Source organism: Hydra vulgaris, chromosome 05, assembly GCF_038396675.1.
Source record: "Hydra vulgaris chromosome 05, alternate assembly HydraT2T_AEP".
Classification (NCBI taxonomy): Eukaryota; Metazoa; Cnidaria; class Hydrozoa; order Anthoathecata; family Hydridae; genus Hydra; species Hydra vulgaris.
The window spans coordinates 21,344,477-21,360,280 of record NC_088924.1 but is presented as its reverse complement, the minus strand read 5'-3'; the positions used below and the strand labels follow the sequence as shown (position 1 = coordinate 21,360,280).

The 15,804-nt window shown below is 24.6% G+C and overlaps 1 protein-coding gene across 1 annotated transcript in view; it reads left to right on the top strand.

Annotated features, from left to right (window-relative positions):
* LOC136071786 (uncharacterized) overlaps positions 1–15,804 on the top strand; it is a 112,561-nt gene that overhangs the window by 14,427 nt on the left and 82,330 nt on the right. Inside the window, exons 6-8 of the mRNA XM_065796859.1 lie at positions 3,115–3,249; positions 3,552–4,043; positions 13,087–13,221. Of these exons, the coding sequence (XP_065652931.1) occupies positions 3,115–3,249; positions 3,552–4,043; positions 13,087–13,221 (762 nt within the window). The remainder of the gene's footprint in view (positions 1–3,114; positions 3,250–3,551; positions 4,044–13,086; positions 13,222–15,804) is intronic.

The window sequence follows — 15,804 nt, the reverse complement described above, 5'->3', positions numbered from 1 at the left end:
GTATAAAAAATTTATAAAAGTTTAAGATTAACAATTCAATTTTTATATTAAGGGAGATTGTATGAGAAAGGAGGGCATATGCCTCAGTTACCAAACAATACCAGATGGAACAACTCCCAAATTGACTATATAGAAACATTCATAAAAATTACCCAATTTATGTAGAAATTTTAGATAATTATGATATCTATCAAAATCAGAAAAATTATTGAAAATCGAGCAATATTTAGAGGTGGTAACAGTCTTCAAACTCAAAATATTTGTTGTTGTTTAAGATCAAGTATTTAATTTTTTAAAAGTTTTTATGACATAAAAAGACTTTGTTGGTGTAAAGGAAAAGTTATAAAAATAAAAATGTTATTTTGATTAAATAAATAAAAAATAAAATATTTTCTGGATGCAAAGTGACAGCTGCCACCTATACGTATGTGTTGAGTTGTGACTCTTGCTTAAAATCAACCCTGAACTAAGTAATTACCATACGGCTATTGAGAAGAGATGTAATGATGCTATGACACCTATCCATTATCTTGCATACATGACCAATCCTCTTTTTTTGGTAAAAATAAGTTTTGCATTAAAAATCTAAAAAAAATTTATTTTTAACACCTTTATGCTAATCAGAATTTTCTTTTTTCAAAAGCAAAAACCTGCCGATTAAAAATGAAAATGCGGTTGAAGAATCGCTTTACAATCATTATCCTGATTTTGTACCTGGATCGATTTTGCTGAAATAAAAGGATTGTGATGCGCTCTCTAAAAGGATGTTCAGCGATAAAATTATATCAACAATATTGTGCAGTGATTGGTGATCTATCATTAACCAGACAAATGAGAAATCAGTTCATAAAAAATTGCCTGAAAGATTTTGGAAATTTATTTCTAAACTTCAAATATGCCAAGGTAGGTCAGGATCAATAGAAAGAATATTTTCCTTGTTTGGTTTTATCTGGTCAAAAGTTAAAAATAAATCAGAAAATGAAAAGACTGAAAATCTTGTGTGAATATATAGACAGCATCAAAAATAGAAAGTTGGTTTTTTAAAAATCATATCAAAAATATAGTTAGTCTTGTAAAAGTGTATTTTTAAAAAAAATATAATAATATAAAAACAAAAAAAATAAAATAAAAAAATTAAGGTGTATTATATTCTAATAAATCTTATTGAATGAATCTAATTTGTTTGGTTTCCAAAACAAAATTCTGTTAAATAAAAATAATGTGTTTGAATTGAAAATTTCCTTTTATTGCTAGCTTTACAATATGTTTATGTTAATAGAAATGTTGGTTAATGGTATATATTAATAATAAAATTGTTAATAAAATTATAAAATTATAAAAACCCAGATTGCCTGGGTTTTATTGGGTTTTTTTAGGTAGGTTTTATTGGACAGGTTTTATTGGACAAAAGCATGCTTATGTTAGTAGTGGTCTTTTGATTTCTCTAGATAATTAGTCGAGATTTTATCCAGAGAAGAGTCCTCAACTTTATTTATAAGCCAAGATGGATACATGTTTTTCTTTAGAATTTAAAAAAGGTTCTTACTATCAGATGAAAAACTAAGTTTAATTTAAAAGTAATATTTGTTTTAAGAAGTTTGGTGGATTATAGTCATCAGCCATAAATCTTTTTGTTTATAACTAAAAGATTTATGGCTGAAAAGAAACAAGAAAAAAAACCACAAAGTAAACAAAGCTCAGAAAGTTTCAATTCAAAATACAAAATTAAATTTTTTCTAAAATTTTATAATTTATACAAATTTTATAAATAATATAACTTATCTATATTCATATAGATAAGCTATATTATTTTTTTCAAAATCCAAGTTTGAGCTTACATTGAAAATTATTGAGACAGGGTTGTTAGAGAGATTACATAAAGCCCACAATATTAAAAATAAGCTGGTAATAAATATTCAATCAACTTTTCTTAATTAATATTTAAATATGAGAAAAAATAAAATTCCATATAATATATAGTTTTTCAATTAAAGTATCAAATGCAAAAATAAAATGCACTTTGTTTTAACAAAACCTGATGAAAAATTCTTGAAAGAACATTTTGTTTTTATATAAAAAAGTTTATCAATTAACATGAAGGTTGCTACTTTTTGGAGCTGGCTGAGGCTTTTGTAAACAGTATTTATTTGTAAACAGTATTATTGTAAACAGAGAGGTATAGAGCATATTTCAAAATTTATAATTAATTTAAAAGTACTTTAAACATGTTTTTAAGTTAAATGCTATTTAATTTATTTTTGTTATTTTTATTTAGTTTCTTTTTAAAAATGATTTTAAAAAATGTAATAATTTGAAATTGTTATTATACAAAGAAAAAACAATTATTTTATAAGATGATAACAGAATAACATTTATTTTTGTGATATATCAGTAAGGAAAGTGATATATCAGTCGGGAAAGTGATATATTAGTAAGGAAAGTGATATATCAGTAAGGAAAGTGATATATCAGTAAGGAAAGTGATATATCAGTAAGGAAAGTGATATATCAGTAAGAAAAGTGATATAACAGTCAGGAAAGTGATATATCAGTAAGGAAAGTGATATATCAGTCAGGAAAATGATATATCAGTAAGGAAAGTAATATATCAGTAAGGAAAGTAATATATCAGTAAGAAAAGTGATATATGAGTCAGGAAATTGGTATATCAGTAAGGAAAGTGATATATCAATTATTAAAACAATCAAGTATTGTTTTTTTGTTGCTCCATTTATCAGGTGTTGATTTTTCTACAAAAGTTGTTTGTACTTTTGGAAATTAATGCACAATTTTTTTTTAATGTTGTTTACCTCCCTTAGGCCAAGAAAGCCTTTACAGTCAAGGAGGCTACTCTATTGTGGTAAAATCCTCTCTCAACTCTTTATCTCCAAAACAGTAACTTTGATGAACAAGATTGCAGAGAAACAATTTAATAAAGAGCAGTTAAATTAAGTTTTAGAATTAAGTTTTGAAAGAATTAAATGTTAAAATTAAATATTTAATACAGTTAAATATTATCAGCATAGCTAAATTATTGTCTGTATCTTTTATCTGTAGTTTTATCTGTAAAATTTATCTTTTATTTAGTCTATTTTTTTAATGTATTTGTTACAGTTCCATTGGCACAGTGGAATGATTGGTCAAGTTGCAATGTTTCATATGGAAATGGTTTTATGAAAAGAACACTAACCTGTAATCTATCAAATAATAAATGTTGCAGTGATACCTATGAATTAAAAGAATGCTTCAGTAAAAATAAAGATATTTTCATTGTTATTCATAACTTTAGTTAATAGTGTTTCTATTTTAAATTTTATGATATTTTCTGTTTATTCAAAACTTTAAGAACTTTTAAATATTGCTTTTTTTTTTTTTTTGTTGCTTAAAGTTTTGATTATAATAAAAAGCATGATAGCAAGCAAAATGTTAAGTTTTTTATTATTAAGTAAATAACTTATAGTAAATAACTTAGTAAATAACTTAGTAAATAACTTATTTTGTAAATAACTTAAGTAGTAAATAACTTGTTTTGTTTTAAACTTGTTTTGTAGCATCATTTTATTTGGAGAATGAAACTCAATTAATTAAAGGAAACCTTGTTGCAACATTAAGCACACTTTTCAAAGAATACACTGTGTCCTTTGAAGTAAAGCTAACAGCTATTCAAGGCGGTCCACTTAGCGTTTTTCATTTAACTACCAACAATGATTGTGGTACATATGGATATCGAACACCAGCTATGTGGGTTCAAACTCCTGGAACATTTTATATTTGTTCAGCTGTTAACAGCATTAATGATTTTTGCCAAATAACTAAATATATTGAACTTAATAATTGGAATTCAATTAAAATATCACAACAACTTCTTGAAGGAAAGTATATATATTCGATTGAACATAATTGCACCATTATATTTTCTCAGGAAAATAATGATTCACAAGAGTTTTTAAATGTTAAAGTATATGTTTCAGATCCTTGGTATAAAGTACAACCTGGGTTTATTAGAAATTTTAAAATAACAAATGGAAAACCAGCACAAGCAGGTAAAAAGCAATATTTCAATTTTATGTTTATAATATTACAGATTTGGGAAAGTTTAAAATATCAAAAAAAAAAGAGTTTTTGAGTTGTTTGCTATGCTTTGCTTGTTCAAAAAAAGAAGTTTCACAAATCTTAATTAATAAAACTTTTATTTTGAATAAATAACATCATGATAATGATCAAGGTATGCTTGAAAAAATAAAAAAAGAAGAATAAATTGCATTAATATTTTCAATTCTATTAATATATACTAGCAGCAAGCAACCCGTAATACGGGTTACGGTCAATCTGTTACTTATTATATATTGACTGTTTTCCACAATTTAAAGTTGCGAAACCTTAACTAATACCCTGTAAGAAAAACGCCTTTAAATTAAAAAATTAAACCATCTTTAAAATTAAAATAAATTAATTTACCAATTATTTAACGTTATTTGAGTAATTTACAACTAACATAGGTCATATCAGTGTATGACAGAACTATTTTCCTAGACATTACTAAGTTCAACACAATACATTTTTAGTTACTGACACAAAATAATAACACTTCATCATGACTTAAATTGGCAAAAGATTAAAGCTAAATTCTTGTTATGTTTTTTATAACATGAGCTTTAATTAATAAGATTAATATGAAGTGATTGTAAATTATTTATGAATTATTAATTTTTTGGTATCCCCTTGATACATGTTCCTTTAAAAAAGGAAATTGTCTTTAAAATGATAAATGCACACTAGTAAATAAATTTATTATAATAACTAAGCAATTGAGTACAAATACGTTTCAAACAAAAAAAAGTCGATTTACAATCAAACATCTGTATAACAAATTGTAAAAAATATGTAAACTTTGATCTTTTATATTGCATTAATGCGTCATATGACAAACCTAAAGTAAAAATTGTAACAGATAAGTAGACATAAAAGAAAAACGAAACAAAACAAAAAAAACAACTGGAATACAATTTACCTGCTTTTCGGTAGCTGTTGTCATACTTAAACTGCTGTCATGATGCAACTTGTCAGTGTTGTTTTACGACGTTATTTCACGTTGGCTTTAGTAAACTTTAGTTAAATTTAAAAGACATAACAATCGGTTTAAAATATTTTAATTAAAAAGCAAAAAAACGAATGCTTCAAAGAGCCAAACTAAAAACATTAAAAATAAAAAATCAAATAGGTATAAATAAATTGCATTTATATAGCTAAATAGTCTTGGCTTATAGTAAATTTTAAAAGTGGTATTTTCAATAAATTAAACTATCAATTAATTATTTTTAACAAATAGAATGTAGCATCATATTATGATGATTGGGTAGTGAATCAATTTAACTATATTTAAGTTTACTTGGTTAAAAACATATAAAATTTCAATTAAAAAAGACAAAAACAAACCAAATATACAACAATATATTATAAAAAATAAAGTACAAATTTAAAAAAAAAAATTACAAATTTAAAAAAAAAAAAAATAAGTCACCAAAGAAAAAACGACAACAAAAAAGTTATAAATATCTTCACTGATAGAAGACATTTACATCCTTTTGGTTGCTGTTTTTTCTTCTGTGTCTCCCAACACCGATGAGCCCTCCATTTGAAGGATGGCTCATCCATACCGCCATTACTTTGCCACTTATTGAAGGACCTCTCCGAGAGAGGCCCTGGGTGTTGGGAGCGATATCTTTGGTATTCCTCAAATGTTAATGACTCTAAAATTACAAATAGAAGGATATAATAGAATTTAAAAATATTTACAATTTTTTTTATTTAAAACATAAAGCATAACCTCACAATTTTCACAGGATGAAGAGGATGCTAAAAATAAATTAAAAAAAAGTAAATTAAAAAGAGTTAAACTTGTGAGAAATTTAATTTTAATAAAAATATGAGTAAAATGCAAACAGTTAAAAAATGTCATATTTATATTAAATAATTCTTTCACCTATTGCACATATTTCTCCGTAAAAAATATATAAAATTTAAAACACAGCCCTACCAGTTATGCTTTTACCAGACACTAAAGACAAAATATACCTCAGAATAATTGATAGAATAATATTTGCACATAAATAAATGTATAACTATAATTTTTTTTACCTATTCCTCTCATTTCTTCCATGAAGTTATCTAAATAAAGAAAAAAGATAACTGAAGCTAAAACTAATAAAAACTAAACTAAAATTAACTATAAACTAAACCAAAAAACTAAAATAAACTTTAAATTTTAATATCTGTACCTCAGAAGACAAAGGTCGGTTATCCAGTTTTTTGTGAAAATGAGTTATGTATGAGATCTTTTTAGTTTTTCAGTATCTACATAGGTATAAAGACTGTTTTCCTGCAACAATGTGAAACAAAGTTTGGTCAATATAAAGGGTCTGGTGTCCCCACAATGTTCAAAGGAAAAATGTCTGTAGTTCAGAAATGACTTTTCACTTTTTTTATTTAACTTTTTATTTTTGTCAAAATTATATTTGATGTTTCTCAAGACAAATTAAATAAGACAAGTTAAATAAAACATAAATTTAACCATCAAGAATAAAAAAGCCAATTAAGACTAATAAATTTACTATTTACTCTCTCCTGGACAATTTCTAAAATGTGACAACTGACTTGGACTACTGAGTGTACAGATATAAATGCTTTATTTAACTATACTAATCACATAATTTATACTTAGTTTTTCTTCCAACTCTCCTAAAAAAAAAAAAGAAAATAAAGCTTAATTACTTGAAGTTTTAAAATTACAGTTACAGTACAAATAAACAAATTCCTATTAACAATTATCTAATAGCAAAAACACTGACTTATTTCAGTCCTCAATTCTCAATACGAATTAATGAGTTACCATTATTTAAAGTTGATCCAGAAGCAACTAAAATAAATTATCAAATAAAAAGTTTATTTATATAATCTTGACAATAATGTTGAAATAAACAATATTTATTGCGTGAAAAGTTAAGTAACAAATGTAATTCAAGTATATTAAAATAAATGTACGAAGTTACCTGTTGTGGCTCGTGCAACTGAAGTTATAACTAAATAAAAAAATATTAAATAAAAAAGCTATTTTATCTATCTTATCTATTTTATCCTGATGATTATGTTTAAATAAACAATATTTATTGATTCTTTTTAAAATAAATTAAAAGACATTACTATTTGCACCAACTGATGATGCTACCACACCTAAATGACAAAATTTATTAAAATATTGAAAACATATTCAATGCTTTAAAAGAATATTCAAAAGAAGTCCACACTGAGTTCTTTTGAATATTCTTTTAAAGCATTAAATATGTATCTACGCGTCTGTTTAAAAATAAAAATTGAGAAAGCATTATATACAATAAAATTCTAATGCTACATTTGTACTCAAATAAAATCTAAATGATAAAACTTAGCTAAGTTGCTGTCAGCTAGCCTTTCAAAAAAAAAAATTGTATTCTCATTAATCCTAATCTATAATCTATAAATAAACTTACTAATATAAACAATAAATAAACTTGAACTAATATAAACTATAAATAAACTACTATATACTATATAAACTAATATAAACTATAAATAAACTAATATAGCTATGTTACTAATAAAACTATAAGTAAGCTACTATACACTATATACTTACTAAAAAGGCCTTCAGCTCCTTTTAACTGCTCTTAAAAATGAAAAATACTTGTTTAAATTGAACTAAAAAGACTGAAGACAAAACTGAAACACTTTACTAAAAAAGAAACATTGTATTAAAAAAAATTTTTTACCAGTCATTTTAGTTTTAACTTCTTTTAAAAAAAAAACAGAAAAAAAACAACAACGAACAACAAACAAATTTTAGTTTTTAAACAATGAACAACATCAGTTCCTCTTGAAACTAAAAATTTATCAGCTCTAATCGGCTGGAAGACCTTGCTTAAAAGACCACGTGGAGTAAAGAAACGCTTTTACATAAGCCTAGAAAGTTCTTTATTAATAAAGAAAGTGAAACGACACTAACACTATTAAATTACAGTATTCATATTTAGAAGATTAGATAAATTACAGCATTCATGTTTAGACTAAAAAAACTATTTTACCAGACATTTTATTTCTAACTTCTTCTGAAAAATGAAAACAGGCTATAAAAATTAGAAAAATAAAAACAACCAACAACAAACAAACGATTATTTAAATTTTTTATTTTAAACAATGAACAACATCAATTCTTTTCAAAAATAATATATCAGCTCTAATTTGCTTGCTGACTTTACTCGAAAGACTGCATGGAATATATAACCGCGCATTCAAAAGTCTAGAAACTTAAAAATTAAGAAATGGTGTATTTTACAGAATATAAAACCGTTGTTAACAACACGAACATTAGGCGTAACTATGCGCACTATTCATTAGCGTATTAATATTTAGATTAAAAAAAATTTATTTTACTATATTTTAAAGTAATAAGATAAATTTTTGTTTTTTTGTTTCATTGATCAACAAACATGATAATAACATAATTTAGTAGTTATCAGAAAATATTCACCTTTTGGCTTTTCATTTGATTATCCACTTAAACTGAGCAAATTTCAAGAGTTCATTAAAGAGAACCATTCTTCGATTATCTAGGTAGTTAGTTAGCTATGTCTTTTCGAGTTTAATATCATACAATTATGCCTGCAAATACAAAATATTCAAGGTTTTTTTTTCAACTTCATGGTTGTTTTTTTTTTGTTTTAGTTAAAATCACAATAAAGTAATTATAGTCTTACTTATGGGTATTTGGTGGAGTGTTTATTTTTAAATAAAAATGTATTTTTAAAAATTGCAGTATTTGGATTAATTTAAAAAAAAATTGTGACCCACCACTTTACAATATACTAGTAATTTTGGATCCAAAAACTGATATTGAATTAGTCTTTAAAAGGAAAAGGCAAAACTAATTATACTTTTCAATATTTAACTTCAATAAAGAGTTTCTCCTCTAAGTTGGGTCTATAATTATATGTGTTTGATAGGGGCCTAACGTTAATAAATAACTGTCAGATGAACATTATTGCCACTTATGCTTTACCCCATGATTTATATTTTTTCCGTATTGCACGAAGCAGGAATTAAGTGAGTGTAAATTGTGATATCTGGATTTTTAGTCTCTTTTTTTTTTTATAACAAAACTCAATAAAAAATATTTATAATCTTGAAATTATGATGTAAAATCAATTATTCAAATTATTTTTATGCATTACTAGCTGTCTGAAATATGGGTCTTGATAAGTTCACACTGACCATTTCTAAACTTATATTACTCAATATTTTTTAAATTTTAATTCATTTAAAATTGCTCTTAGAAAAAAAAATGAAAAACTGGGGATTTTTTTGCGTACTTAAAGTTAATAGAACCCTCACGCGTTTATTTATTTCAAAATAAAAAGTCTGAACTTAACATCTCTAATTGCTTTAAGAATGAAAATACTTTGTTAGATGCACAGATTTATGATAATAAGATAACGCAGATTAGGATGACGCAGATCATGTAGACACATAACATAAGTAACCATATTGTAGGTGACAATTGCATGACATTTCTCCCAGTATTTTTTGATACTTAAGGCCTTATCTTTATCACTATATAAATAATCCAAAATTATATAAGTTATAATACAATTTCAAACCTCTTATTAAGAGTATATTTATTTACAAAGCTTATTATCAAATAACTCAATCTGTTAGATAGAGTTATTTGAAAATAAGCTTTGTAAATAAATAGCAAATAGCAAGATAGCAAACAGAACTATCAAAGAGATAGGAGGGGGAGTACAAGGGTATAATCTTCAAGGGTGTGCCACTGTATAATTTATGGCAAAGTTATAAATCTTCTATTAAATGTTTATATACGTGCAATTGTAAGAATAACTCATATTTATTTCAGGAACAATGTTAATAGGGTAAGTGGGGGAGGGGGTGCATAATATTCTTTTTATGTCTCAATATTTAGTCTGCAGTGTGAATAAATTTGTTCAGAATATAGTTTACGGCGTGGTACTACTAGTGTAATTATCACAATATTTTTCATTTTATAATTATTTAGTTAGACAAAATTATTTATTTTACAATAAATATTGTTGGAATAATACTAATATTTAAAAATTTTTTTTGAAAAAGCTAAATATTACATAATAAAAGGAATTTGAAAACATTGTACTGCGCATGTTCAAAGAGGAAGAAAGTGATGATGAAAATGTGGAATATGATAGTGAGTTTAGTGAGGAGAGTATAGACATTAATGATAGAGGCAGTTTGTTGTAGCAAAGTATTTCCAACAAAATAAGTAAACAATATAAAGAAAACAAAGAAAATGAAGAAAATACTTTTTATGAGAATTTTTATATTGAAAAAACAAGACAACCAAATTTTATAAGTTTGGAAATGAAAAGGTTTTAAAATAAAAAAATTTAATATATTAAAAGAAGCTGTTGGCCAACAGCAATGTGCTAAATTTATCACTAATGAATTAGACGCATTTTTGAAAATTGTTGACCTAAATATGATAAACGCAATTGTGACAACACCAAACAAATACATTGCTCAACTAAGAACTGAACATACATATTCTAGAGAGCGAGATGTCAAGAAACAACAATGCGAATTTTTGGCTTATTTGAGTCTTCTGTTTATGATTGGTATCAAGAAGTCTCATCATGCAAATGTAAAAGAAATTTGAACAACTGGCAAACTAGGATACAAATTTGTAGAGCAGTAATGAGTAACAAGTGTTTTTTAATTATAACTTGGTGTATGAGGTTTGATGATAAAACCACAGGAGTTGAAAGGCGAAAAGTAGATAAACTGGCAGTCATTCGTACGTTTCTTGATGGATTTGTGCACAATTGCGAGACTTGCTTCAAATTGAGTAAATATACAACGATTGATGGAATGTTGCATCCGTTAATTAATATAGTTTTTTTGACTCATTAAATTTTTTTGTATAAGTGGTTTTTTACTTTAAATTTTGCATATTTCTTTTTACATTTGCATCTTACATCGCTATTAATATTAAAATTCTATTTAATTGTAAATAATATTTACATTTAATTTTTACACTTGTTTTTTTTTTGTGTTTTTTGTTTTGTGAAAAAATATTGTGGTTTTCAAATATTTCTTTAATTAATTTACTAAATAAAATAAAATAAAAGTGTTAAATTATTACAATCAGTATAAAATGTTTATAAGTTTGTTTCTCACAATAAACATATATTTTCAATAGCTTAGTGGTTTAGTGAGCTATCTTAAGTGCCAAAAATCTAAATCCACTGCTATGCAAAAAATTTTTTTAGAGTTTTTTTAATCTTGTTATTTTTAAAATACAAAGTTAAACAGTTTACACAAAAAAGACAATATCCATAAAATTTATCTTATTTAGAAAGTTTATCTAAACTATATAAAATTTTCTAACAATTATAAGTTATAAAATTTTTTATAACTTTCAATTATCAGAAAAGTTATATAACATATATTATACACAATCATACCATATACAATCCACACTTTAACTTAACTTTCTGACTTATGCACTTACAGATATTTGTATATACATATTTATGTATTTTCATAAACTTTTTATACATTTTTATAAAAAAGTGGTGAGAAACTCTTTCTTGCAATTGACAATTATGGCTGCAGTGTTTTCAGCGTAAAAGCGCAGAAATATAATATTTGAATCTTTTTCTATATTTTCTTATAACCCTATACTAAATGCTTGTGACTCTCTAGCTCAAATATTAATAAAAAATTAAAGATGAAGGTGTTTTAAAACATACAAAAACAAATTAAAATCACTTATTTATTTTAAAGCAAAACAAAAATATCTTACATCATTTTAAAATATATCTTTTTATTTAAAACATTCAGATTTTTAAATTAACAATTCTTAAAAGTTCTCTTGAAGCCTTGTTTGAGGTAAATTAGTTGAAAAAAGAAAGGTTAAGCAGAATTTTATCTATCATTAACTTTTTAATACTTTTTTAAATGTAAGAAAGCATTTTTTGTTCCCAGTTGTTGGTTGTAAAAATACTGTAAAAGGGGTTAATAATCATTGTTTTATTGATCCCATAATTGAAATATTTAAGTTTTTTAAAAACTTGAAAACTTTTTAATATAATTGATCCATAATAATGTGAAAAAACGTTAAAAATACTTTAAAAATGTCAAAATTCAGGTTCTTCAGACTTTTATTTATGTGTTTTGAAAGTACAAACAATTGTTTCTTTTCAGTTTTCGTGTGCATACAGCTCACTTTTACTTATTTTTGTTATCGGAATTTTTTATCTTTTACTTTTAACCTTTCAAATATATATGTAAAATCCATTAAAAATTAACAAATATTTTAGTTGTTTCCCTTTGTTTATTTTGTTCACATCAGCCTATTTGTTTTTCAGGAACAAGACAGAAAAATGTAATGTGAACATAGTTAATACCACTTTTGCATTAAAACTTGAACAAAGCAAAAAGCCTGTATCTGATAAAAAGAAAAGAAATGTTCATATATTATTATACATAAAAATATTTATTTTTATGGATCATTTACCCATGATCTTTAGGATAATCTTTTTGTGTTTCATATCTAAAAAATGAAAAAAAAAATTGTTCAAGCTAACCACTTAATCTTATTGTAAGATATTGTTTATATGGTTTAATATAACTTTATTTTGTTTTAATACACTATAGATTTCAAATATTGTTATGTAATAATTATATTACAATTACAAAATAATTAAGAGATATTTTTAAATCACACTATTTTGAGGCAGCTTGCAGTCATTTTTTTTATATATATATACAGTGTTTTTACTAAGCCAGCAGTGTTATTTAAAGTTGTTGAATATTTAGAAATTATAACATATTGTAACATCATATTGTAATAAAAGGAAACATAAGTAAATTAAAACATACCATTACAAGTGTATAAATAACTGAAAATATAAATGATGTACAAATAAAATGGATTTTGATTTTTTGATTAGTTTTTAGTTTTTTTTTATATAAGTTTATATATTTAAAACATTTATTTAGCTATTTGGTCACAGTGGAATGATTGGTCAAATTGTAATGATACTTATGGTTATATGAACAGGACAAGGAGGTGTAACACCCAGAATCCTTCTGATTGGTGCTGTGGTGACAACTTTGACATGATGGCATGCTATGGTAAAATTATTTTGTAGTAATGATGTAATCTATGAAAAAAACCCATGGAAAAACCTTGGATATTTGGAACATGTTTTTATGGAAAAACCATGGGTTATCCATGAAAAACCCATGAGTTTTCTATGGTAAATCCATGAATTTTCCATAGAAAATCCAAGAGTTTTTCATGGAAAATCCAAGAGTTTTCCATAAAAAATACATGAGTTTTCCATGAAAAATCCATGAGTTTTCCATAAAAAATCCATGAGTTTTCCATGGAAAGGTGTTACAAATACCCATAGAATTTCCATGATCAAATAGAATGTTTTGTTTTCAAGTTTTTTTGACCTAATGTTATTTGAATTGTCATATTAAACCATAAAAAGCATATTTTATCACATAAGTTGCTATTATTATTTAGCTATTTAAATCTCTGGGATCGCTTTCGCCAAATAAAATCAATAAACAAAATAAAATTTGAATCTTGTTAAATCCTACAAATCTTTGAAAAATAATAGCTATAATGCACCTGAAACATTAAAACTTGACTTCACTGCAATATTTAACGCATGCATATGTATGAACATACTGAAAATAAAGCAAAAATTACAAGTAACATCATACTATCAGTGATATATGGAGTGATAAACAATTAAAAAAGATTAAGAAAACAATTTTTACAAAAAAGTTAACAATTTACATATTTATTATTTTAAATTAACTATTTGATAAAAATAGTTAACTTAAAATATATGAATTTGAAAATTAATAACTTCAAGTTTCAACAAATGAAAAAGAATTACAAACTATGAAAAATCAATACAACATATTCAATCCAAAAAAACATCAAGACCATTTTTAAGTACGATTGCACCGCCAACTGTATCTGTAGAACCAGGTAGACGTCAAACAAAGTACTATTCACATTTTGATATTCATTATTGTTTTTAGTTAGTATGATTGTTCATTTCACCAATCTAGACAATACATCATAAAATAATATATACATACTAATTTTCTTTATTTACTAATTCATTTATACTTATAATTATTATCTGTTATAACAATTTATAATTACACATTATACACATTTATAAAAGTTGCCAAATGTTGGGTAACATATATATAGAGAAAAGTAGCAATGAATATATCACTTCTTTTTTGCCCAAGCCATCTGCGTGATGTACAACGTCATTTATATTTCCTGTCAAACATTCCTGATGATAATGTAATATAAATAAAATGATAAAGTTAAAATAAAAAGGTTTATGCAAACTAATACATACATAAATGTTACCTGCATGTTAGTAACATTTATATTGAACAAGGCAGCAATAAATATTGTATTACTTATAAATTGTAATTAAATAAAAAACTTACTTCTACATCTGAGTATCTGCATGATGTACAACATCATTTACAAACCTTTTTTCTTCATGTCCTTGCCATCATGGTATATATTATAAAACATGGAACTTGTAAATGTACGGCTAAACAAATGAATTTAAAATTTTTATTGCCAGTCTAACCTGCATGCTAATAATGTAGTAAATTAAATTAATGATAAAGTTAAAATGAAAAGATTTATGCACATATATAAATGTTACCTGCATGTTAGTAAGCTTTATATAGAAAAAGGCAGCAACAAATATAGTATTACTTATAAATTATAATTTATAAAAAAAAAATTCTTTATCTGAGCTGTCTGCATGATGTACAACATTATTTATATTGCCAGTCAAACCAGCCTGGTGATAATATAGTAATTTAATTAAAATGATGAAGTTAAAATAAGATTTATGCTCATATATAAATGTTACCTGTGTGTTGGTAACATTTATATAGAACAAGGCAGCAACAAATATATTATTATAAATCCTAATTTAAAAAAAGCTTTCTTCTTCTTCGTCTGATCTATCTGAAAGATGTAAAGCATTATTTCTATCGCCAGTCAAACTTACCTGCTTATAATGCAGTTATTAAAATAAAATGATTTAAATAAAATGATTTAAATAAAATTTAGATAAAATGATTAATATAAAATGATGTTAAAATAAAAAAATTATCACACATTACTAAATTCAAAAATTTATTATATTTTTTCTTTACTATTTAAAACATAACAAATATAATAAAATGTAATTTATTAAGTACATTAATGTAAAAACATAATAAATATTAAAGTGTGTGCATAAATTAATTTATTTTTACTTATGATGAGCACTTCACATTAGTTAAATATAAATGAATAAAAAAAATTGTATTATAATAAATAATAGTGTATTATTTATAAACACTGCTTTTATACGGTTATATTTAACTGTGAAGTAAAATCTTGTGCATTAATTAACTCCCTTTCTGATATTTTTTAAACATTACCATAGTTTTCCTTCTCCAACTAAGTTGTTCTTTAAACATTCTTACAAGTTGAATCCTAAAGATTACCCTTATATCTTTTCTGGTTAGTTCTAACTCAATTTACCATTTTATTTAGACAGCATTTGAACTATTTAAAAAAATATTAAATGCATATAAAAACTGACAATGTTGTAAATGATATAAATAATGAACAACCTTTATATCACCAGTCAAACCTATTGGCTT